Consider the following 20,982-nt stretch of genomic DNA (forward strand, 5'->3'; position numbering starts at 1 on the left):
CCACTTCCACATCCTAATGGGACATCCAAGCTAATGATATATTGATTAAATTTACCAACTTTACCTCAAAGTGAAGGTAAATGCAGGTGACAATTTGCTCTCTGTGCAGTAACTTTTTAAAAACTCTTCACTACCATCTTCATTTCTGTTACTGTCAACTGAAGTGACTTAAGATACCCACCCTGAAAGAGCTTTTGTTCCCCTCAGGTGGAGAAAACACATCCACACAACTCCAATTTCATGGCTTTTCCTGGGTATTTCTTCCCCTCTTACCCTAAAACCTTTTACCTTTCTGAATATGGTCCCTCACAGAAATACAATCATGCAAGCACCTCCAGCCTCTCCTTTTTTTACCTAAGTCCAAAGAAATGCAAGAGATGCTCAAATGAAAAGTATTTGAGAAGTGGCACAACAGCACTTGGAAATACATCTTCAGGACATGCAGGACAGCATTATTTTCTCTTCCAAGTGTAAGTAATTGCAGAAACCTGGAATTTGAGGCAACCCAGGAACTATTTTGTTGTCCAAATGCATTCAAACTTCAGTCAAATGAGATTCTGGTGAGTGAAATGAGGTTCTAAACAGCAGGAATAATATTACTTAAATATTTTCAAGTCTTATTAGAAGACGGCAAGTGTGATGACTTGGAATTTGAAGAAATCTGTGAAGTCTGAAGACCTAGAAACTGTGATACATAACCAGCCTAAACCTTGAGAGGCCTGTCCAGTTTAATGAATCCTAAAGAAGAATAAACTCCAAACAGAAGAAGCACATTGGATTTCTCATTACTCCAATTACTCTAGTTTCACCACAAATGGTGAATATGGAGTACCTGCAACTAGATTTTTCTTCTGGTCAGCAAACACAAATCAGTTCATTGATCTGTTTACACAGCTGGAGGTTTGATTTGCTGCACCACACACATCTTTCCTATTTCACTGAAGCTTTTTCTTTAGTAATACACAGGGCTACATTCTACCCATGCAATTTGCAACCTCAGTCCCTGGAGAAATGCATCCATTCTCCAAAAGACTTGCATCAGTTGACAAAACAGTAGTTTTAACATAGCAAAATCCCATTAACCCTCCAAATTAATACTGCAAGGCAGCAGCAGCAGCAGAGGGTTGTGTGGGGGCTGAGGGAGGCTGACACTGGTGTGCTTGGGGGGACATGAAGCGTGCTCACATGACAGGACTGAAGCAATCCAGAGGAGATGCTGCCCATCTGCTTGCCTGAGGAGAGACAGACACTGGCTTGAAGGAAAATGCTCCCAATCCAGTGGCCATGAAATGTTGGATCAGCTAAACTCCATCAGATAGCCTTGCCTTTAAATCTCAGTGCTGCAATGACAAATCCTGCTTTTTTGTGGCACAAAAATGCCACAGCAATGGCACAAAAATGAAGAGAAGTCACCAATACTCGAATTTCTGTTTCTCTAGAAAGCAATTTCAAATGTGATGCAGTTTGAGTACTTCTGCTCCCTCTGTAGGACTGTGCTGCTTCAGCAAGATAAAGCTCTGGTGTCTTTCTGCAGAGAAGCACAGAATGGTTTGGGTTGACAGGGACCTTAAAAAGCTCATCTAGTCCAAATCCCCTGCCATGGACAGGGACACCTTTCACTAGCCCAGGCTGCTGTGAGCCCCATCCAGCCTGGCCTGAACACTTCCAGGGATGGGGCAGCCACAGCTTCTCTGGGCACCCTGTGCCAAGGCCTCAGCACCCTCACATACCTTAAAAAAGGTGGAATAGCCACATTTGGAGCTGAAGCTCAGCAGTACCAGCTGAATGACAACAGAGACCTCCTACCTGTGACCAGTTTTTCTAACTACAGCAATCATATCCTCTTGTCTGGGATACCTGGTGCAGTGTCTGCTTCAAAAACCTGATTTCTCATGAGACAATCCCTGGATACAGACTCCTTTAACACTGGAGACTATTGGCCCCATGCTGGAGGGAGCACTAAACATCCTCTGGAAAGTAATGTCTGTAACTCTAGAATTTAGCAGAGTGACTAAAAACATGATTCAGCACAATTTACAAGGAAGAAAAAAGTTGGGGGAGCAGAAGAGCTGCACAAAGCTGCAGAGGGAACTTCTGGTTAGTTGAGTGCAAATAAAAGAAGGATCACCTAAGCTCTGCTTTTAGACTCAACAGTACCCACTGAAGGGAGGATACATTCTCATTTCCTGATTCCCACCTAAGTTACACGTTGTTTTCAGGAGAAGAAAGACAATGTTTATGAGGAAGGTGAGGGAAAGGCCTGGATCTCCCTTGCCAGTCAGTCTTTACAAAAACATGAAGCACAAAGCATGTTATCACAGCTGCAAAAGATTGCTCTTAGGCCAAAAATACTGTATCCCAGTCCCAGTGATTCCTAAGAAAAATACTGTATCCCAGTCCCAGTAATTCCTAAGAAAAATACTATATCCCAGTCCCAGTAATTCCTATGATGAGTCTGAGCACTGCAGAAGCCTCAAAACACCAAAGAGATTGAGGAGCCCCACAGCAGCACACAGGTTCCTGCAAGATTCTCCTACAGAAAACCTTCAGATATCTACTTTGCAGTTTCACAAGATAAGATAGATTTGTTGGGAATAAGCCTGCCCCAACAAATAGACTGGGTTTAATGCATCCACTTGGTCAGAGGGAACTGCCTTCACATTGTGTCCCTGTCACCATTAGCAGCAATGCTCCACATCACAGGAGATGGACACATTTCTGTTCTCATTCCCATTTGATGCTGCACTCTCCATCGTGCCAGCAACATGGTTTGGTTTGTGCAAACAAAGTGAGTCAAACTGGGGAATTTCTCTAAATTTTTCACTTGGGATTTTCAGTCCAGTTATTCCTTGGCATGAGTCACCAGATGGCTGCAGAAGGAGCTACATCAACCCAAGAGAGCGACTGGAACGGAGTCCAGAATTAGCAGCACTTCAACCAAGTATGAAACCCATCCCACAGCCTCTCTTACAGCCTCAGTGACCATGGGAGAGACTCCCATGGTGGAGACACTTTGCTCTGGTCCCCCAGGAATGCCAGCTGCTGCATTCTGAGGGAGCACTAGCATTCCCTACAAAAGCATCTCCTGGACTTCTGAGCTGCATAAAACACAGGGCACTTCAGCCATCTGCAACTCCAGCCCTGCTAGACAACAAACTCAGGGGAAAGCAGCCTCCTTTACAATACCTTAAAGAGCTCTCAAGTGTGTTATGTTTTATTCAGACTTAGGCTCTGAGGCTGGAGAAGGAGGGGGAGGAGAAGAAAGAGATCCTCCTCTGAGTGTCACTTAGGCTGGGGGATGGCGTGCAGCGCTCTGCTCTGTGTCACTGAATCCCTTCACCACCCCTGCTTGTTATTCACAGCAGCAGAAAATCTACTGAGGCACTGCCCAGGCCAGTGTGTGGGGAACAAACAACTGCTGGTTTGTTGTGCTGCTCTCTGGCCTGAACAGCCAGCCCACTTCTCTTCCTGCAGCTGATGTGAGCTCTGAGCCAGAGAGCAGAGAGCTCCCAACAGGTGCTGGAAACAAACCCTGACCTGTGTGACCACTGCACATCTCCTCACCCAACTGGAGGGACCTAGGCAGGGGTGGGAGCCAACACTCCCACTGCAGAGCAGCTTTCTTTTGGTCTGCTGATCAAAATAAGCAGATTTTGGATACCAGAATCAAGTCCCTGAATTTTATTCTTCCTGCAACGGGAGCTGCTGTAAAGCCACCACCAAAGCCTGCAGTGCAAACAAGTTAATGACTTAAATTTATTTTCTTTTCACAAAAATAGGTCAAGCTAACATATGTGTGGTGCTGAAGGCAGGGCACATCTCTCCAGCTTCTGTCATTTTTCAGAATAGCTGCACCTTAAAATTCTGACGTTTCTGGTGGAAGACAAGTGACATGCTGTTAGTTTTGAGAAGGAAATTAACTGGACTCGATGCTCTAAGAGGTCTTTTCCAACCTTAATGATTCTAAGAACATCACCAAGAGCTCTCTTCATTGCATTACCTATCTATGAATGATGCAGCAGTTTTGTCCCATTTAGGAGATTCCCACATGACATCAGAAAGCAGGAAGTGTCAACTCCAAAGGAGCAAGTTGGGGACTGCAACTGTGACACATGACATTGCAAACCAGCCTAGGGCTGTGCTGGGGCTCCAATAACACCAGGTTTGCATCATCCCAGGTATTGTTCAGCTCCCAAACAATTGCAATGAGGTGATCAAAACCAACTGGTTCCAAAGAACTGGAACAAAAAGTTTCCAGTGAAAAGATGAAGTGTGCTAAAGTCTGTGCAGGGCAGATTCCCAAGCATTCAGCATTAATTTGTTGATGTGGGGAGGAGGAATAAAGGAAGGATGAAAGAGGAAAATACAACAGTCCTTTAATAATCCAGAGCATTATAAGTATGCGCAGCCATCTGGTGCGGTGAACTTCTATAACCCAGCTTTTCGAATGGAAATAGCCAGCCCATTTTCCCTGGACAGGCACTGAGTATTCAGCTGGAATCATGCACTAAAATTACAGCAGCTACAAAAACAATAAACACAAAGCTTTTCTCTCCAGCCAGGGGCAGCCCTTCTAAGTGCAATGCTTAGGGAATAGCTGTTAAAATGGGGTAATACCACATTTAACTTGGATCGCTTTACGTCTCTTAAAAATGTGTCAGCAAGTTACAGCTGCACACAGGGGACTGTAACCACTGCCTTGACTGAACAATTGTCTGTTAGGGAAGTTTAGGGTTAAGAGACCTGGACTTGGAAGGATGCAGGTGAAAAGATGAGATCACCAAGTATACAGTGCTGGAGATTGCCATGAAAATGGAATGAGTCAAAAATTTCCAAAGGTATTGCTACAGCACCAGCAATACTCACAGCAGTATTTGCAGTAACTAAACTGGAATATACCTTCCCCAGACTGTTCCTTACATCTGGGTATCCTGACATCTTCAGTGCTTTTACTCTGAAAAAACTCAAATTTGAGCTGAGTGATGCTCTCTCACTCTGAACTATTACCTTAAGAGAGTATTGGCTGTGAACTGGAGCTGAAGTCAATATGTGTTTCTACGTACAAATTCAGAGTAAGAGTTTAATTAAGAAATGGCAGTTCCTGACAGGGAGGAAAGATCTTCCCCAGGGAGGAAGAATATCTTTCATCACACTGATTAGAGCAGTGGTGGGGGGATGAACAGATAAGCTTATAACCTCCCACACAACCCCCTCCTGCAAGCTCCAAGCTGTCGGTGCACAAGCCCTGGGCGCTTACGAGGGAATGAACAAGGGAGAGTAAATCCTAAGTCAGTCTTAGCTGCCACTCCAACCCTGCCCTGCTCCCCAGCTGGCACCAGCTCTCCTCTGCTGCTCTGGACAGCTCCTTTAACCTCCTAGAGCACACAGATGTGTCAGAGTCATAAAATATCCTGAGCTGGAAGGGACCCACAAGGATCAAGGTGAGGAGCTGTGCTGCAAACACCACCAAATCTCCAAGCCCCAGCTGCCCCACTGCCTGGCTTGATTCTCCTTTCTTCCTTATAGTCACTCTTTCAGTTTTAACAGGAATCCAACCCTGTCATAGTTCCAGAGGAGGTGAAATGATGCCTCTTTCATCTCAGCATTTCCTGAAAGCTCAGGTTTAGTGCTTCCCAAGCTAGGCCATGTGGCCCAATGCCATTGCTGGCTTTCTCTCAGAAAGCACTGTTTCACTGTTTTGGGTAGGCAAGGTGGATGTAACCCATTTTAAAGTAAACAAAACATCAGGAGACGCTCTAAGTACGCTTGCTAGGTTTTCCACAATTCAGTCCCGGGTCACTGGTTTATAATTGCTTTTCCTGTCACTATTTGGGACATTTTTGTTAGAATTCAGAGCAGGATAACTGTTCTAGATCCCATTCCAACACATTTCTCTGTATTCTCTTCTCAAATTTCTTTCAGCATCCCAGCTATTCAGTGAGGGAGACAGAGATCCTGCTGAAAAACAAAGTATGTCACTGACAATGCACTAAACTGCACATACACAAGAAGTAAAAAGGACAAACCAAAAATCCCTAATGTAACACATTTCTAATTGTGCAGCCATAATCTCATACCAGTGTGGTCTTTTTCCCTGTAAAAATCCTACCCTGTTCTCACCTACATTGTTGAGGTATTTCTCTTACCAAAAGAAGATTAAAGCATTTCAGTTTTCTATGTGGAATCATACTACCTACTGTGGAGCCTGGCCATCCTCAGGTTCAAAAACACTGTGGAGAAGATCCAGATGAGAACTTCCAAGACAGCCAGGGGTCCTTGACAGATGGTCTGCAAGAAGGGGTCAAAGGAGCTGGACTTGTTCAGTCTGGCAAAGAGAAGTCTAAGGGCAATCTAATAGCATACTATATTTATTTAAAAGTAGTTACAAGGATTACAGAGCCACACAACGGGTCCAAAGAAGGGGCAACAGGGAGAAGCTGTGCTTTGGAAGGTCTGTATCAGGAAATACCAAGGGAAGGGTGGTGCAGCCCTGGAAAAGGTCACTGGGAAGGTGGAGGATCTTCATCCCTGAAGCCCTTCAAGACTCAGGAAGACAAAGTCACAGCCAGCATGACCTAGTGCTGGCAACACTCCTGTCTCAAGCTGAATGGGATTAGAGCTCTCCAAAGGTCTCTTGTAACCAAGGTTTCTATTTCTCAAGTGCTTCTCCCCTCCCTGCCCCCAGCCAGCACTGTCATATCCCCTCCAGAGCAGCAGCACATCCCTCCTCCCAACACATAACCCTGCCCAGGCTCCATCCCACAGGCTCAACAGGGTCAAGTGTACCATGAATGCTTCAGAATAAACATGTGCTGATCAGCTTCAGGTAAATTTGGACTGATATTCAACTACCTTTCCTGCAGGAAGGATGTGCTTTAGTTCTCTCTCCTACTGAGCCACTGACTTTATAAAATTCATAGCCACTTTAAATTCTTCACTTTGCTCAAACTAGGTTGACAATGATCTTGGCATTTAAATAGTTAATTCCAGAAGACTGAAAGACAGACAGCACAGTTCCATAAACTTTGCTTCTTTGGGAAATCAGGGTGAAGGCAGGGCTGCAACAGACACCCAAGGATCATCCAATCCATCCCATGGCCCCCAAGGATCCACCAGAGATGCATCACTCCTGACAGATGACTGCCTCACTTGTTCCACAAGACAGCTTCAGAAATCCTATGGGTAAACATTTTTTGGAGTGGGAGACACAAGTTTTTTAAAAAGTTCAGTGTGAATCTTTCTAAGTGCCATTTAAGACTCTTGGTTGACATAATCTGGAAAAAAGATTATTCCTCTTTCTCTTTGAAGCAGCCTTTTACATATTTGCAAACTGCTATGACAACACGTTCCCTAGGCCAAACAGCCAAAAATGTTTTAGTCTTCCGGAGACTGTGGTTTCTTGACTCACAATTGTTTTTGTTGATCTCCTGTCAAGTCTCTCTGCTTGGCCCGTGGTGTTTTTGAAGTCTGCTGCCCAGAAGTGTCAGAGCTTCAGCTTGGCATCTGCAGCAGCCACCAAACACAGCAGGATCACAGCACACGCTGCCTTTCTGCTCAGACACCTCAGCACATTCACCTTTTCCCACAAGTATCATACTGCTCTCACACAATAGTTTGTGATTCATAGACACAGCCTCTTCTGAGAGCCAACACCTCCTAATTTTCTGTTCTTCACCTGTTTTTGTGCAGTAACTTACTCTTACTTAAAAAAACCCCAAATTACACTTGCTACTGAATTGCTCAAATTTGACAGGGCTATCTGGAACTCAATGCCCTTTGCAGCCCTTCCAATTCAATGTCATCTACAAATATAATAAACATACATGTACTTCCCTCACCTGGGTTGATCATTAACCCCCAAATACCTCTGCACCTTCAGCCATTCTACAGAAACACCATCACTACCATGTTCCACTTTGCTGATGAGCCACTAGAAGGTAAATGTCACTTTTAACACGACAGGTTTGGGGAAACACAAGATTTGGTCCCCAGGCCCTCCCTGCTTCACAGTTCATTTCCAAAAAGTAAGTTTTCAGAGACCATGGAACACTTTCATGAAATAGCTGAAGATCTCTTCAATGGCAGATCCATCCTTGCCAAGCTCCAGTGCCAAACACCGGAGGTATGGGAACTCCTGTAGCTTTGGAAGAGGACTTTGCAGTGAAATTATTTCACATTCTCAGCCAAGTGTCAAGTTTTCCTTAGTTTTGCAATATCAAACTCTTGAGCAAAACAGTTGCTGAAGAATGCCACCAAGAATACCTGAAGCTGGACTAAAGCTAAAAGCAAATAAAGAAATATGAAGGACTAAATGTAGAGAGGTAAGAAACTGTAAGCCAGGCACCCCTATCAGCACTGATAAAACAGTATATCAAGTCTTGAGTCACCCCAGCTGTAAAGAGAAACCTTTCTCACATGTGAGCCACATAATCATTCTCAATATTATCAGATTATTAAAAAGTTCTTAGAAATTATTCTTCAGACACAGACAAAGGTAGGAAACACACAAATACTTTTATCAGGTAGCACAGTTCTACCTTTTGTGAGACATCAAACTCTTTGGCTAATCACTTGAAGTGCCTGAAGTACTGGTGCACTGGACGTAGGGAGTGCCATGATTATGAAGTTCACAAGCTGTAGACATGCAGCCAGGCACACATCAGCACTTTGGGGAACCCTGCAGGAACAGCAGGCATCCCTTAACAGCCTTCTCCAGAACGTTCTGCCTCTCCTTGACTTGTGTGAATGGCTCTCATGTCACCAATCAACACTAATCTGGTGCATTAGTAAAAGCTCAGTTTTCAGAAAAATCTATAAAAACATCCATTTGAAATAACAAAGGCATTGGAAAACATGCCTGGTTTTTCTACCTTGTCACTCACTTGGGGCAGCAGGGGGGCAAAGCAGGGGGGTGGGTGAGACTGGAGAGAGGAGGAGCAGCTCCTGCTCCAAACCAGGGAACTCGGATCCACCACTGCCAGTCTGAACCACCCCTTCCAGCCCCAAACAACTAATCCAGTTCCCTCTGTCTACAGCCTCAACTCTGCAACTGCAATCTTGTCAGGTTTAGGGATTTCAAGGATTAGGTAAAGAGACTGCCAAGAAAACCTCTGGGCTTAGGAAGCACCTTTGGAGCCCTCCGGCTCAACATGAACAGGAATTCCCTATAACAGTTTCTGCAGTTGAAAAGAGATTTCAACAATGTGATATTAAAACCTTGACTTCTTACCATGCCAAGCACACTGCTTAATTCCTCCTTCCTCACATCCCAGGGCAGGAGCACACTGCAAATGCTAGGGAAGTCCCAAATTCGGGTCAGAGCAAATCTGAAACACCTTTCAATGCCAGATTGTTCCAAATATATCAGGTTCAATTGCCTCTCTCCAAGGCAGGGTCAATTACAGGCCACAAAGTGATTTGCAGCAAGGTACATGTTCACAGCCCTTCCCCACAGAGCTCAGTTTTGATTAAACAAAAGTGGCTTTTAATCTGCAGCAGGGGCAGCAGCTGGAAGTACAGCCAGGTGCCAGCTCTGCAAAACCTCAAAGCCTCAGCCTGGAGCTCAGAACAGTTAGGAAGATGCTGTAATCTTCTCCAGAGTGCAACACTTTTACAGCTCCCCCCTGAAAATTCACTTTAAGAATGTTTTATAGGTGCCAGCCAGTCCTCCCTGTGCCCCTAGATGCTGTCCTGGTGTTGTACTTCCATACAATCATCTGGGGCCTCAGGTCCTCAGCAGAGCGGGTCCAGGAAATCCAGCTGAAGCAGTGCAAGATGTCCCCCCAATCCACTCACCCCACAACCTGTGATAAACTCCCACATGTGCCACAGCAAGGAGAGAACCACCCTGCTCACACCCTGCTCAAGGGCTGCACCTGGCTCCAGTCCAGCACCACGAGCAGCTGGACTTCCAACACAAACTCCAACCCCAGGGTAACCATTTCCAAGGAGGGCAGGAGGGGACAGCTGCTGTATTTAGGGACAGGTTTCCTGCAGGTCACAGCTCTTCCCCTGCAGAATTAACACATATTCTCACCCTCTTGGTTCTAAGTCAGTTAGCATGCAATAGCATGTCTTGCCTCAAAATACACCTCCAGTAAGGTATCAGAAAAAACAACACATCTGAGCCACAGCTGGAAAACCAAGGACTCAATCAGCCACAGGTAAATGAGGAAATGGCCTAGGCTATGTTTAGGCAAATGTAATGAAGTCAAAGACACCAATGGTAGCTGATAGTTCAAATCCTTCCTGTTAATAATGTGTATTCTGTACAGAAGCAGCTTAATATTCTTTTTCTACCCTACCAATTTCTCTTTATCCCTACATCCCTAATTCTGCAGAAATACTATTCCACCATTAACAGGATTTTATAGGGCCTCCAGATGAAGGAATGAAAATATATGTCAAACCACAGCACTATTGTAAATCCCTTCCCCCCAGATGTGGCTCTTGCCTTCCTCCATCCTTACATTACGTGCCATACGTTGTACACCACTTCCCCAAACTCAGTCTTTCACCCCAAAAATCTTCACCAAAATGCTCAGCTGCTGTCCCTCACTCTGCCTTGAACCTGCAGGTACTACTGACACAGACAGCAGCCCTAAGGAAAAAGGGCTGTGAATGAAATCACTGGGAAAAAACCCACATTCCTCTTCCCCATGGAGATTGCTTCCCTGCTCTCTTTGTTTCTAGAGGCTTTGAGGCTTAGACAGAGTTTCCACCCTGTCCTGATGACATGCACAATTCTGTGAAATATAAACTGTTAATACTGAGTGCTGCAGACTGCAGCAGTATGGAAATGGCAGATGTAGGCAGAGAAAATGACCCCTCTCCTTGCTTACCCTGCCCTAGCATTGGGGGTTCTCTCCACTGCTGTGCTGCAACATAAGCTGAAGTACATAGTAAAGAGGCAAAAGGAGTGATTTTGAAAAATGTCCTTGTGACACCAATTCTGTTGGAGGAAAAAACCTTCAAAAAGAATCTTAAGATGCAGCCAGAGCAAGGGGGACTTGATTTTCAAATGCATGCATTGGTTTCAAAGCCCTTTCACTGGAAAAGGTGTTTCTCTACCTGTAAATAAAGTGCTTACCAATGCAGCATGATGAGTTTTTGCAGGAGCATGGTCACTGATCCATGCAGGAGGAGGCAGGATTTCCCAGGTTTTAATTGAGGTTATCACATTTCCAAAGATGTCCCTCCCTGCAGAGGGAGAGATCTGGACAAACACTTCAGCTTTTGGAGCTGGAGTGACACAAACACACCTACCCTCACAGCCACTGAGCCGGTGCATTAAAAGAAAAGAAAGAGCAGAAGCCAAGAGAAGTCCATGTATTGGGCTGGCTTCAGTGTTCTGTGCCTGGCTTGGAGAGGAGCTTTCATCCTGTTCAAGTGCTCCAGCTCTTCAAAGGAGAGCAGAGTGCCCTTTTCAGCAGAGCCCTGCGCCTGCAGCTCGCCAACACTCTTGTTGTTCTACTTCAAAATCACCGCTTTCACACAGCCATGTGAAATGCAAAAGCACATTCCTCTGTAAATTGATGGGGTTTTACTTCTTCCAGGCAAAGGGCTCAACAATTTATATAAAAAACAATTCTTCCCTACACGGGGGGAAAAAAGCCAGCTCTAGTTTTTAGGGGAAAAAAAGCCTGCATTACTCTAAGAACAGGACTATTGTAAAACACTTCTACCATCTAATGTGGCTCACAGGAACAAACAGCTGCTGCTCTAGGTAAAAAGCTCTTTTAGCCCCCAAGAAGGCTAAAAACGCGGTCCCAGAGACTTACATGCTCACACCAGTAAGTACTGCAAATGTGCTTTAAAATCCTGCCTTCAGCTGCCCCATCCTTGTTTTCTTTGTTATACTATATTCAACAGCTTGGGCCACTCAAACTCCAGGGGAAAGAATGGAAAATTGGCCACCCTGCTGCTTTGAAATCTCTCTCTCTTCTGGCACAGACATCAGAGGCCAAGGTGATGACGGCCCTGCAAAAGCATCTAATGGCTCTAAAGACCATCTTGGCACAGCCATGGAGGGCAACACCACGTGTCAGTGTGGCCTTCTGGGGACCCCACAAGGGAAGGGTCCTGCTGCACCCAGACCCTCCCAGGCACTGAGCCAAGGAGAGCTTCCAGAAGAATCAGGTGGCTTTGCACTGAGCTCCTCTTAGAGCAAAGAACAGCTCCACACTTTGCAAAGGTAAATCTTCAATAAAGGGGGGCACCTACCAGCTTCTCTGGCCTCTTGTACTCACAGGACTTTATCTCCTGTATTAAAAAAATATATAGGACCAAGGGAGCATTAGAGGGCAGTGGTGCTTCTCTGTTCCTGGCTATATTTTAAACTAGCTTTGAATGTTTTCCCAAAGACATACTCCAGTCCAAATTCAGGGAAGCCAGTCTGCCTTACTTAAAACAGATGTACTACAATAAGATCACCAGTTTTCCCTCTTTCAGGGAAAGCCAGACAGCCAGACCTGACACAGCATCAGTGCAAAACTTACTGCATTGCAAAACTTATGAGCAAAACAGCATCCAAAGTTTCAGAATGCTTGTCCTATACTGACTGAATTCTCCTGAAAATTATAAGGACTATGGAGAGATTTTCTCTGATATTCAAGTGAACTTTTTTTCCCTTATAGGAGACCAGTTTCTAGAGTAAAATACAAGTATGTAGAACAGAAAGTTGAGTTGCCACTATACACTTCCGTCTACAACTTTTAGGGGAAGGAGGTTACCAAGAATAATTACAGTTTCTTTCTGTTGCCTGTGCCTTTCTTATATTAAGCTTGTCATTTGATAGGAAATCCAACCACAGTCATCATAATTTATAATGCAATGACTGATCAGTCCCTCTGGGGCGGGATGGGCGATTCAGCAACCAGCTCCCAACTGAGTCAGAAGCAGTCTGGGTTCAAGCTCTACCCCATTCTCTCTCAAAACGTTGAATAAATGCAGGAAATTAATACTGAAATTTGACAAGCCTGTCACCTGTCTCCTCCACTATGTGTCACAAGGGATTTGAGGGATTACAAGTCCTCCACAGTGTTTTAAGCAGCCCCCACAACGAGGACAATTATGAGGACACTTTGGAAATGTTCTGCAGACGTGCTTGGCTAAGGACTCATCCTGTGAGCACGCATCAGCTGCCTTGGAATGGCTTTATTTTTATCTTGTTTTCTGCCAGGTAGCACAGGTAGTTTGTTTGCTAATGCACTGCCTGCACTCTCTGTGCTTCATGCTTCTGCTATTAGCTGCAGGCAGGAAAAACTGCTTGGGGAGAAAGTGGTTTATCTTTTTACTCACACAGACTGAGTTGTTATGGGAACACCATTCATGCTACTCATCCAGAGTAACTTGGTTTTCCTGTAACTAAGGGCACTCTTCCAGCAGGAATCTATCTATACAGGATCTGCAGAGCTTACCCAACACCTGCACTTAACTTGGTGCTTTAAACTCCAAGTTAGGGCAGAAGATCATTAAGATTCTGAATGCTCAAGGAGAGAAAAGTAGAAATGCAATGCACACACAGTTTGCAAGCCAGGCTTCTCCTCTGACCTTTGGTCATTCTCTCCATCAATGTGTCTTCCATGAATTTGTCCAGTTGCTCTTCAAACTCAGGTAAATTTCCAAGGTCCACAGCCCTCGTTCTCACCCTGTGAATAGCCTGTATCATCAGAGACTCTGCAGGTTTGTTAGGGATCTTTCTCCCGCTGGCTTTTAGGCAGAAGCAACAGCCCCTTCAATCTTCACTGGTTTTGTCCTTCCCTATGGAACTGACCATGTATTTCACATCTGTGCTTATCAGCAAACTCCTGATACATGCAAAGGCCACTGCCACAATATGGCTGCAAAGCTCCTTCAAGAGATTTTGGTGAGGATTTCCATCAAAAACCATTGGAAAATCTAAGCCACACAAAACCAGTTCATCTCTCCACAGGCTGCTAAGTCTCTTGCAGAGCTCCTGCAGACTTGCAATGCCCAACTTCCTTCATATATCAAGCATGTCTCTCCTATCAATGCATCCACTAGCACCATAACTTAGAACAAGCTTTTTTGGTTATTTGATTAAGACATGTTCCCACAGCAGCACACACCAACCTCACCCACTGTGAGCATACCACAAAAAGCTGATTCTGTTCTATGAATAGGAGAACAGTCCATGAGAGAAATGGTATGTCCAGATCAGATATCAAAATCAGAACAATCCATACACCTTGGCTAAGTTTCCCAATTTAACCATAGCATACATTATCTTCCACTTATTCCATCGATTTTCCCAGGTGTGTAAAGCAACATAAAAGTACTGGTATTCAACAGAAGGAGAAGCTTTGAAAAAGAATCAGAGCAAGCCTGTCCTAGCAGGATAATGATGGTCCAATTTTCAATTCTGCACTTGCAAATTCAAAGAAAACTAAGAATGGAATTCCAGCTTTGCTCCTCAGTCAACTTTTTAAGCTACAAAGAGCTCCCAAAAATCAGTTTTAACTCCAATATTTCAATTAAAAATTAAATGAAATAATTATGTCCAAACATTCTTTTTAGTAAGTTCTAACAAAACAAGTGAAAAAGAATCATTTTGCAGCAGGCTACATTCAAAGCAGTGTCAATAGCTCACCTAACCCTGACTCAGGATGCTCAGGAAAAAAAGCACACCAGTTACAAAGCCAGCTGTCCTTCCTTCCTCATCCTAGCCGTTACCAGAAGCAGTTCAAAAAGTAGAGGAGATACAAGAGATAATCAGAGCAGTGATGTCAGCAGTACCTGAATAACCTATTGTGGGAGACCTCTCCTACTGATCTGCTAATGGCCTCTTCAAACAGACCTCACACTCCAGGAAAAGGAGCCGGGCTAACAGGGCTCCAGTCAGAAAGCAATTACATTAGCTGGACTAGAGATCACTTGTTTTTCCAAGAAAATGGAGCTGCTTCTCAGGTCAGCATGCATCTTGGCTTTTGTTCCTCTTTCAATACAGCTTTGTCCTCTGTGACCAGGTTTTGGGGTCAGACTTTTCAAAAAGCACCGAGAGTCAGGGCACTGCTGCTGCCTGCCATGGTACAGTTGAAGACAGCTCCCTCCTTCCCCACTGGAACTTGTCTGAGCCACTCGGCTCAAGCTGTCAGCTCTGTAGCTCACAGGCTTCTTTCAACATTTCCTCTTCTGTTTCAGATCCTCAGCCTTCAGATTACAGAGAAGAAAAGCAGTTGCTCCCATGAAACCTCTGCTCCTGCATCCATCCAAGACAGATGCTGTTGGCAATACACTCGAGTATTCTGCCCACTCTTACTCCAAAGAAACCAGGACTTGGCTCCTGCCGTTCCCATTCGTCTGACAAACTTATCAATGACCTCATTTCTGACATCTTCCCACTTCCTCCAGTGTAACACAAAGAAAGAGGAGCCATGGTCTGTGAACACCAAAACCTCGGAAGCATTTAAAAACCCAGAGTGCTGGCAAGATTGTGGGAAACACAACAGACACCTTTAAACCTCTGGGTCACTTCGTCTTCTCCTAGAATTTATTCACAAAATGAGCAGCCTCTTTACTGCATCTCCTGCCAATACCTGCCTACAGTCAAGCACCGTGCAATTTAGGGGCATAGGCTTAATTACAGTGATAAAGTAAAGCATCCATTTTCCCTGGCTCTAGAGGAACAGAAAGTATCCAGGCAACAGATACAGGCTGCTGGCTGACACATATTTGCTTTCCAAGCAGTAAAGCATCGACAGCTTTCCAAAATAACCACTCATGTCACACACAGTATCTATAACAGCCTCCTAAAGTGTGTAATTTGTGGTGGCATAACAAGTAAAATGCCTCAGGCTTGTGCATTGACACTTTCAAAATAGAGAGCTTAATGCTTTCTCTGTGGCATTGCTACCTCTGCATGTACAACCAACAAGGCTCCAGTGGCCTAGTTGCAATTCACAATATTTCTCAAAACCAATCTGTTCTAGTACAAGGACCAGTGGACATCAAAGTAAATTACCCAAGGAACCTTCAAAACGCTCAATTCACTCTCTCCAGATTGCCTATGGCTGCACTGAGCTTGATCAGACCCCCTTCAAATGTTAATTTTTTTGGAGGAAAGGCCCTAGTCTGTTCACTCATTCTTCAAACAGAAGCCAGGCCATGCCTTTGGTTATTCACACTGCCTTTCTACACACGATTTTCAGCTCTGTATTTTTATCCAGAGAACATAGACCTGCACTCAATAGTCAAGGGCATGGCATGGCAAGGACACGACAACAGCAATACTCATTCCTAATATCAACAGGGTTTTGATCAGAAGAGTGAAGATGTTATTTACAAGTGTTTAACTTCAAATTGTTTCTTCTGAAGAGCAAGAAGCACCTTCAGGCCCCACTATCATTTACAGAATGCCTAAAAATTATCCCCCAAGAGTCTTCTTTGCATTCTTACCTATGAAAACTATCCTTCAATCCTCCATTTTCTCACATACCAAGCTCAGGAAGCAATGCAGATCAATTTCTGAAATAATCCCATCTCCAGATTGAAGAAGTAAGTGCCCCTTGCCTGCCATAACCTTTCAGCAAAGCTATTTTCCATACTACACTTGGATTCGTGTCAGGAATCAGACTAGTTATACATGTGCCACATTTCAAACACCCTGGCACAAGTCTCAACTGCAAAGCCTCTAACAGCAGCTGGAAACCCACAAGCATCCCAGTTCTGTTCTACAGCAAGTTTCCTCTTTCTGTGCACACATTTTTTTAAAGGAGCTCACTATGCTACACTGGGAGCAGACAGAACATGGGAACGGATTTTAAAGGCCAGAATCACAGATTTTTTTACCCCTGGTAATGTTACCACCTACAAGACAACTAGCTTTTGGTCATCACAGAGACACACCTAGGGAGAGCTGAGACAAAGTAGAAATTTTCCAGAGTAGAAATCCATTTTGATTTAAGTGAAATGTACATCTTTGAGTTAAGTCTGTAGTTTGAAAACACAGCTGTTTATTCTGACTGCCCGTTCTCGTAAAAAGCCTATACTGGGAGAAACTGCTTCAGCTGAAGGACAGAAATAAGGGAGAGGGGCAGACAGAGAAACAGAGACTGCTACAAGAGCAGGTCAACCTGACCTAAGAATTCTTTCTGATAAAGAAGAATTAGTTAGCAGCAAATGTCACCCGAAATCTGTAAAAATGAATATGTATGAGCCTATTGTGAAATTGCATGCATATGTATTTGAAAGGGGGATAAAAAAAGATCTAGAGTTCCCAGAAGTACGCATGTCTTTTGAAGAGAGTAATCTCCACATGCGTCCAACGCTGTAATAAATTACAACTTCCACAGAGTTGTAGAGTTTCTAAACAGAGCTTCTTGCCTGACTGCCCCCCACCACACTCACCTCGCCTGAGTAACTGTACTTTCCCTTCAGGATCTGCCGGTACAGGCGGGTGCGGTTGTCGTCCTCAAAGGGCATCGTGCCGCTGAGGAGGATGTAGGAGATCACCCCCAGCGCCCACATGTCCACGGAGTTCGTGTAGGGCTTCCTGACCAGGATCTCGGGAGCGATGTACTCCGGGGTGCCACACGTGGTTTTCATCAGGCAGTCGTCCCCCTTCTTGCGCGCGCTCGCCAGCCCGAAGTCGGTGATCATGATCTTGGAGTCGGTGCCCGGGTGGTAGTACAGCAGGTTCTCGGGCTTCAGGTCGCGGTGGGTGATGCCCAGCGTGTGCAGGTACCTGACCCCGTCCAGCACCATCTGCAGCACGCGCGTGGCGTCCCTCTCGGTGAAGGAGCCCTTGGCGATGATGCGGTCGAAGAGCTCGCCGCCGGTGGCCAGCTCCATGACCATGTACACGCGGTCCTGCGTCTCGAAGACCTCGATGAGCTGGATGATGTTGGTGTGGCGCACGCGGCGCAGGACGCTCAGCTCCGACTCGCACACCTCGCGGCCCTCACGGTACTTGGTCTCGATCATCTTGATGGCGTAGGGCTGCTTGGTGGCCTTGTGCTCCACGCGCACCACGCGGCTGAAGCTGCCCCTGCCGATCAGCGCTTTGATGTCGTACTTGGCCGTCACGCGCGGGTCGAACTTGGCGCGGTACTTGGCCACTTTGTTCTTGCGGGGCTCGGGCTGCTGGGCGGGCAGGGGGTTCCCGGGATAGGGGTTGGTGTGATGGGGAGGGGAGGGAGAGCCAGCTTTGATGACAGCCCCGCAGTCATCTTTGATGAAATGCTTGTAGATGTCACTGTGGCCAGTGTAAGGTTCCACTTTTTTAACCAGGTCTAGCTGCACATCTTTGGGGGGCTCGGGAAGCACTTTGCTGGTCCCACAGCCCATCACTGACTGGTGTTAATTCCCTATCAAGGCATGTTCCCAGGGGAGCACCAGCAGCAACCACATCCGGGGTGATTCCCGCATTTGAATCTTCAGAAAAGAATGAGAAGAAACAAATAAAGAGGAATCAAGGTAGTGAAGATTTTTCCCTCCATTTGAATCAAAACAATAGCACCATGCTATCACAAACTGAGAATATGGGATTTCCACTTCTCTCTGCTACATGCACAGTGCTCTGCTGCTTTCATCATGAGTGAGTGAAGGCAGTGCCTACAAACACCCAATCCTGGTCAGAACAGATGTGTCCGTGGAAATCACACAGTATCTCTCTTTACTGGGGATCGTTTGTTTTCTGCTCCCTGCTGAGCCCTGAATCAGTCACAGAGCAGTTGAGGCTGCACAAGACTTCTGGAGGTCTTTTTGTCTACACACAATTGCTTAATACAAATCAAATAAAGAAAAAAAAGTCAAACATTTTCTTTAGTTTTGTTAGATCTGCTCAACTTTCTCAGTCAGCAGCCAATCCAAACCCAATAGTTCTGAGTTTGCTCACCAGAAGTACCTCAGCAATTTGTACACTTAACCCATCTTCACAAGATTTTCTTCATATTGAATTTGTACACTGTCTTAAGCCTCTCACTACTTTGCTGCTGGGGATCAATGGAACAGCAGAAGAGGCAGGGAATATGGAGCCAGAGGCACACTGGTTTGAAGGTGCAGCCCCTGCTAAAAGGGAGATATTCATTTGCCCAGAGCAGCTTTTAGCCAGCAAGTCCCTCATTCTCCAAACCCTGAGACATCAAGGTGGGTTTTCACATCTTTCCACAATCTCAATTTTACATCTTTAGACACAAAGTGGCACTTCTGGCTTTCCACTGGAGCTGCCTGTAAGAAGTGGAATTCTTCCCAGCTGTTCCAGACTAGGAGCTCTTGCTCATCCCAACAAAACCAAACCAGCTGCACTTGGGGCAAGTCTTTCTGTGCTGATTAAAACAATATGACTGGTCAGGAGATGGGGAAGCCACCTGTGGCTCTGGCAGTCACTGGGCAGTTCCACATTTGCCCTTTTTGACTCAGAGCCCATCAACATGTGTCTGAGCCTTCACAGGACGCTACAGAAACCCATTAGCCTTGAAAATGTGATTTTAGGTCTTACCATCACCAGGTGTATCTCCACTCAAGCACCACCTCTCCAAGTAACTGCTCAGCATGAACAGCAGAAAAGGAACCCCAGCCTGTCTTCCATGGGGAAAAGCAAGTGGAGAAATAAGAAATGTTTTAAAGGGACACCTGGAAGAAGTTGAGACTCTTCATCCAACCTGGAAAGAAAACCAGGCTTTCGTTAAGATTCAGTTTTATAATCAAACATCATCAAAATAACTTCTCAAGGGAAAAGTTCCCTCCTGGCAGCACCCTGAGGTCAAACAACCCAGCCATGCACAGACATGCCTGTGGCAGGGTGCAGGCAGCAGAAATTAAAAACAGCTTCAGAAAGATTAGCTGACTTCAACCCAGCACTGCCCTGGAGGTGAGGCTTCATTCAGATTAAAGCATCATGATAAAAACAGCTCTGGCTAGTCCTGAATAATGCCTCCCATGGACAGTTTTCCCAGCATTACTGAACCTTAAAGCATTTTAAGTTAACAGAGAAATGAAATGAGAGCATTCGTAAACAAGATTATTACAGAGTAATTCAACATGTAGAGAAGGACTCGCGTAAAACATCCCACCCATAACTAAAACCAAACAGAAGAATGAATCACTTGAAAATATCATCTATAAATCCACTCATGGCATTAACTGAGATCTGGCAGCAACTCCAGCATGTCAGTACATGCTGACACTTGAGTGTTCCAGTGAAGACTACAGAACCAGAGTCAGCAACAAAATGCTTAACTCCCCATTAGTGCAGGACATGCTCCAGTGCAGTAACCACCAAGAACGTGGGGAAAGGAACTAAGAGAAATTACAAGCATCACAAGCTCTCCGAGGGGGAAATCACATACTTGGCAGGTGGCAAACTATCTGAACTACAGATGGAAGAGGTGGGAAGGAAGATGAGATTTATGGTTCTCCCCTCGGAATTGAGCTCCTTGCCTGCCGTGTCAGTAACGCATCTCGAACGTGCCTCTCACTGCCTGGCAGAACCTGGCATGCCCACTGCGAGCTCCTGGTGGATTTCAGAGGGGAAACCCGGGGCCGGGGCTGCTGCAGCACCGCAGGCAGCTGTGCCGGAGCCAGGGGCAGAATCAGCCAAACCAGCCGGGATTCCAAACCCGTTTGTTTCCAGAACTCATCCCAACCCAAGCCGCTTGTGGATATGCTGGAGAGGGGACCCAGGGCCGGGCCGGTGCCGGGAGCTCGTCCCGCGGCAGGTTCGGCTCCAGCCTGGGAAGCACCGGGCCCGTCCCGCTTAGGGGACACACCGGGAGCGGGCAGGGCTCCCTCCCCGGCCCGCCCGGCCCCGCGGCCCAGCGCCCCGGGCAGCGGCGGGGCTGAGACGCCGGGGCCCGCCGCGCCCGCGCTTCCCGGGCCGCACCACCGCCACCGACCGGAGTGAGAGAGAGGGGGAAAGGGAGGGGAGCCGGGACCGGAGCCGTGCCGGGCGGTTCCGGGGGCGCCGATCCCGGACTCACCTCGGCCCACTCCGGCCGCGGCGCGGCACCGCCTCCTGACGTC

At 45.9% G+C, this 20,982-nt stretch overlaps 1 protein-coding gene across 1 annotated transcript in view; it reads right to left on the reverse strand.

Moving 5' to 3' along the window:
• PSKH1 (protein serine kinase H1) overlaps positions 1-20,982 on the reverse strand; it is a 30,894-nt gene extending 9,912 nt beyond the window's left edge. The window contains exons 1-3 of the mRNA XM_036390377.1: positions 20,940-20,982; positions 19,460-19,622; positions 17,368-18,393 (exon numbers count right to left, since the gene is read on the reverse strand). Of these exons, the coding sequence (XP_036246270.1) occupies positions 17,368-18,306 (939 nt within the window). The 5' untranslated portion in view covers positions 18,307-18,393; positions 19,460-19,622; positions 20,940-20,982. The remainder of the gene's footprint in view (positions 1-17,367; positions 18,394-19,459; positions 19,623-20,939) is intronic.

Source organism: Molothrus ater, chromosome 12 (assembly GCF_012460135.2).
Source record: "Molothrus ater isolate BHLD 08-10-18 breed brown headed cowbird chromosome 12, BPBGC_Mater_1.1, whole genome shotgun sequence".
Lineage (NCBI taxonomy): Eukaryota > Metazoa > Chordata > Aves > Passeriformes > Icteridae > Molothrus > Molothrus ater.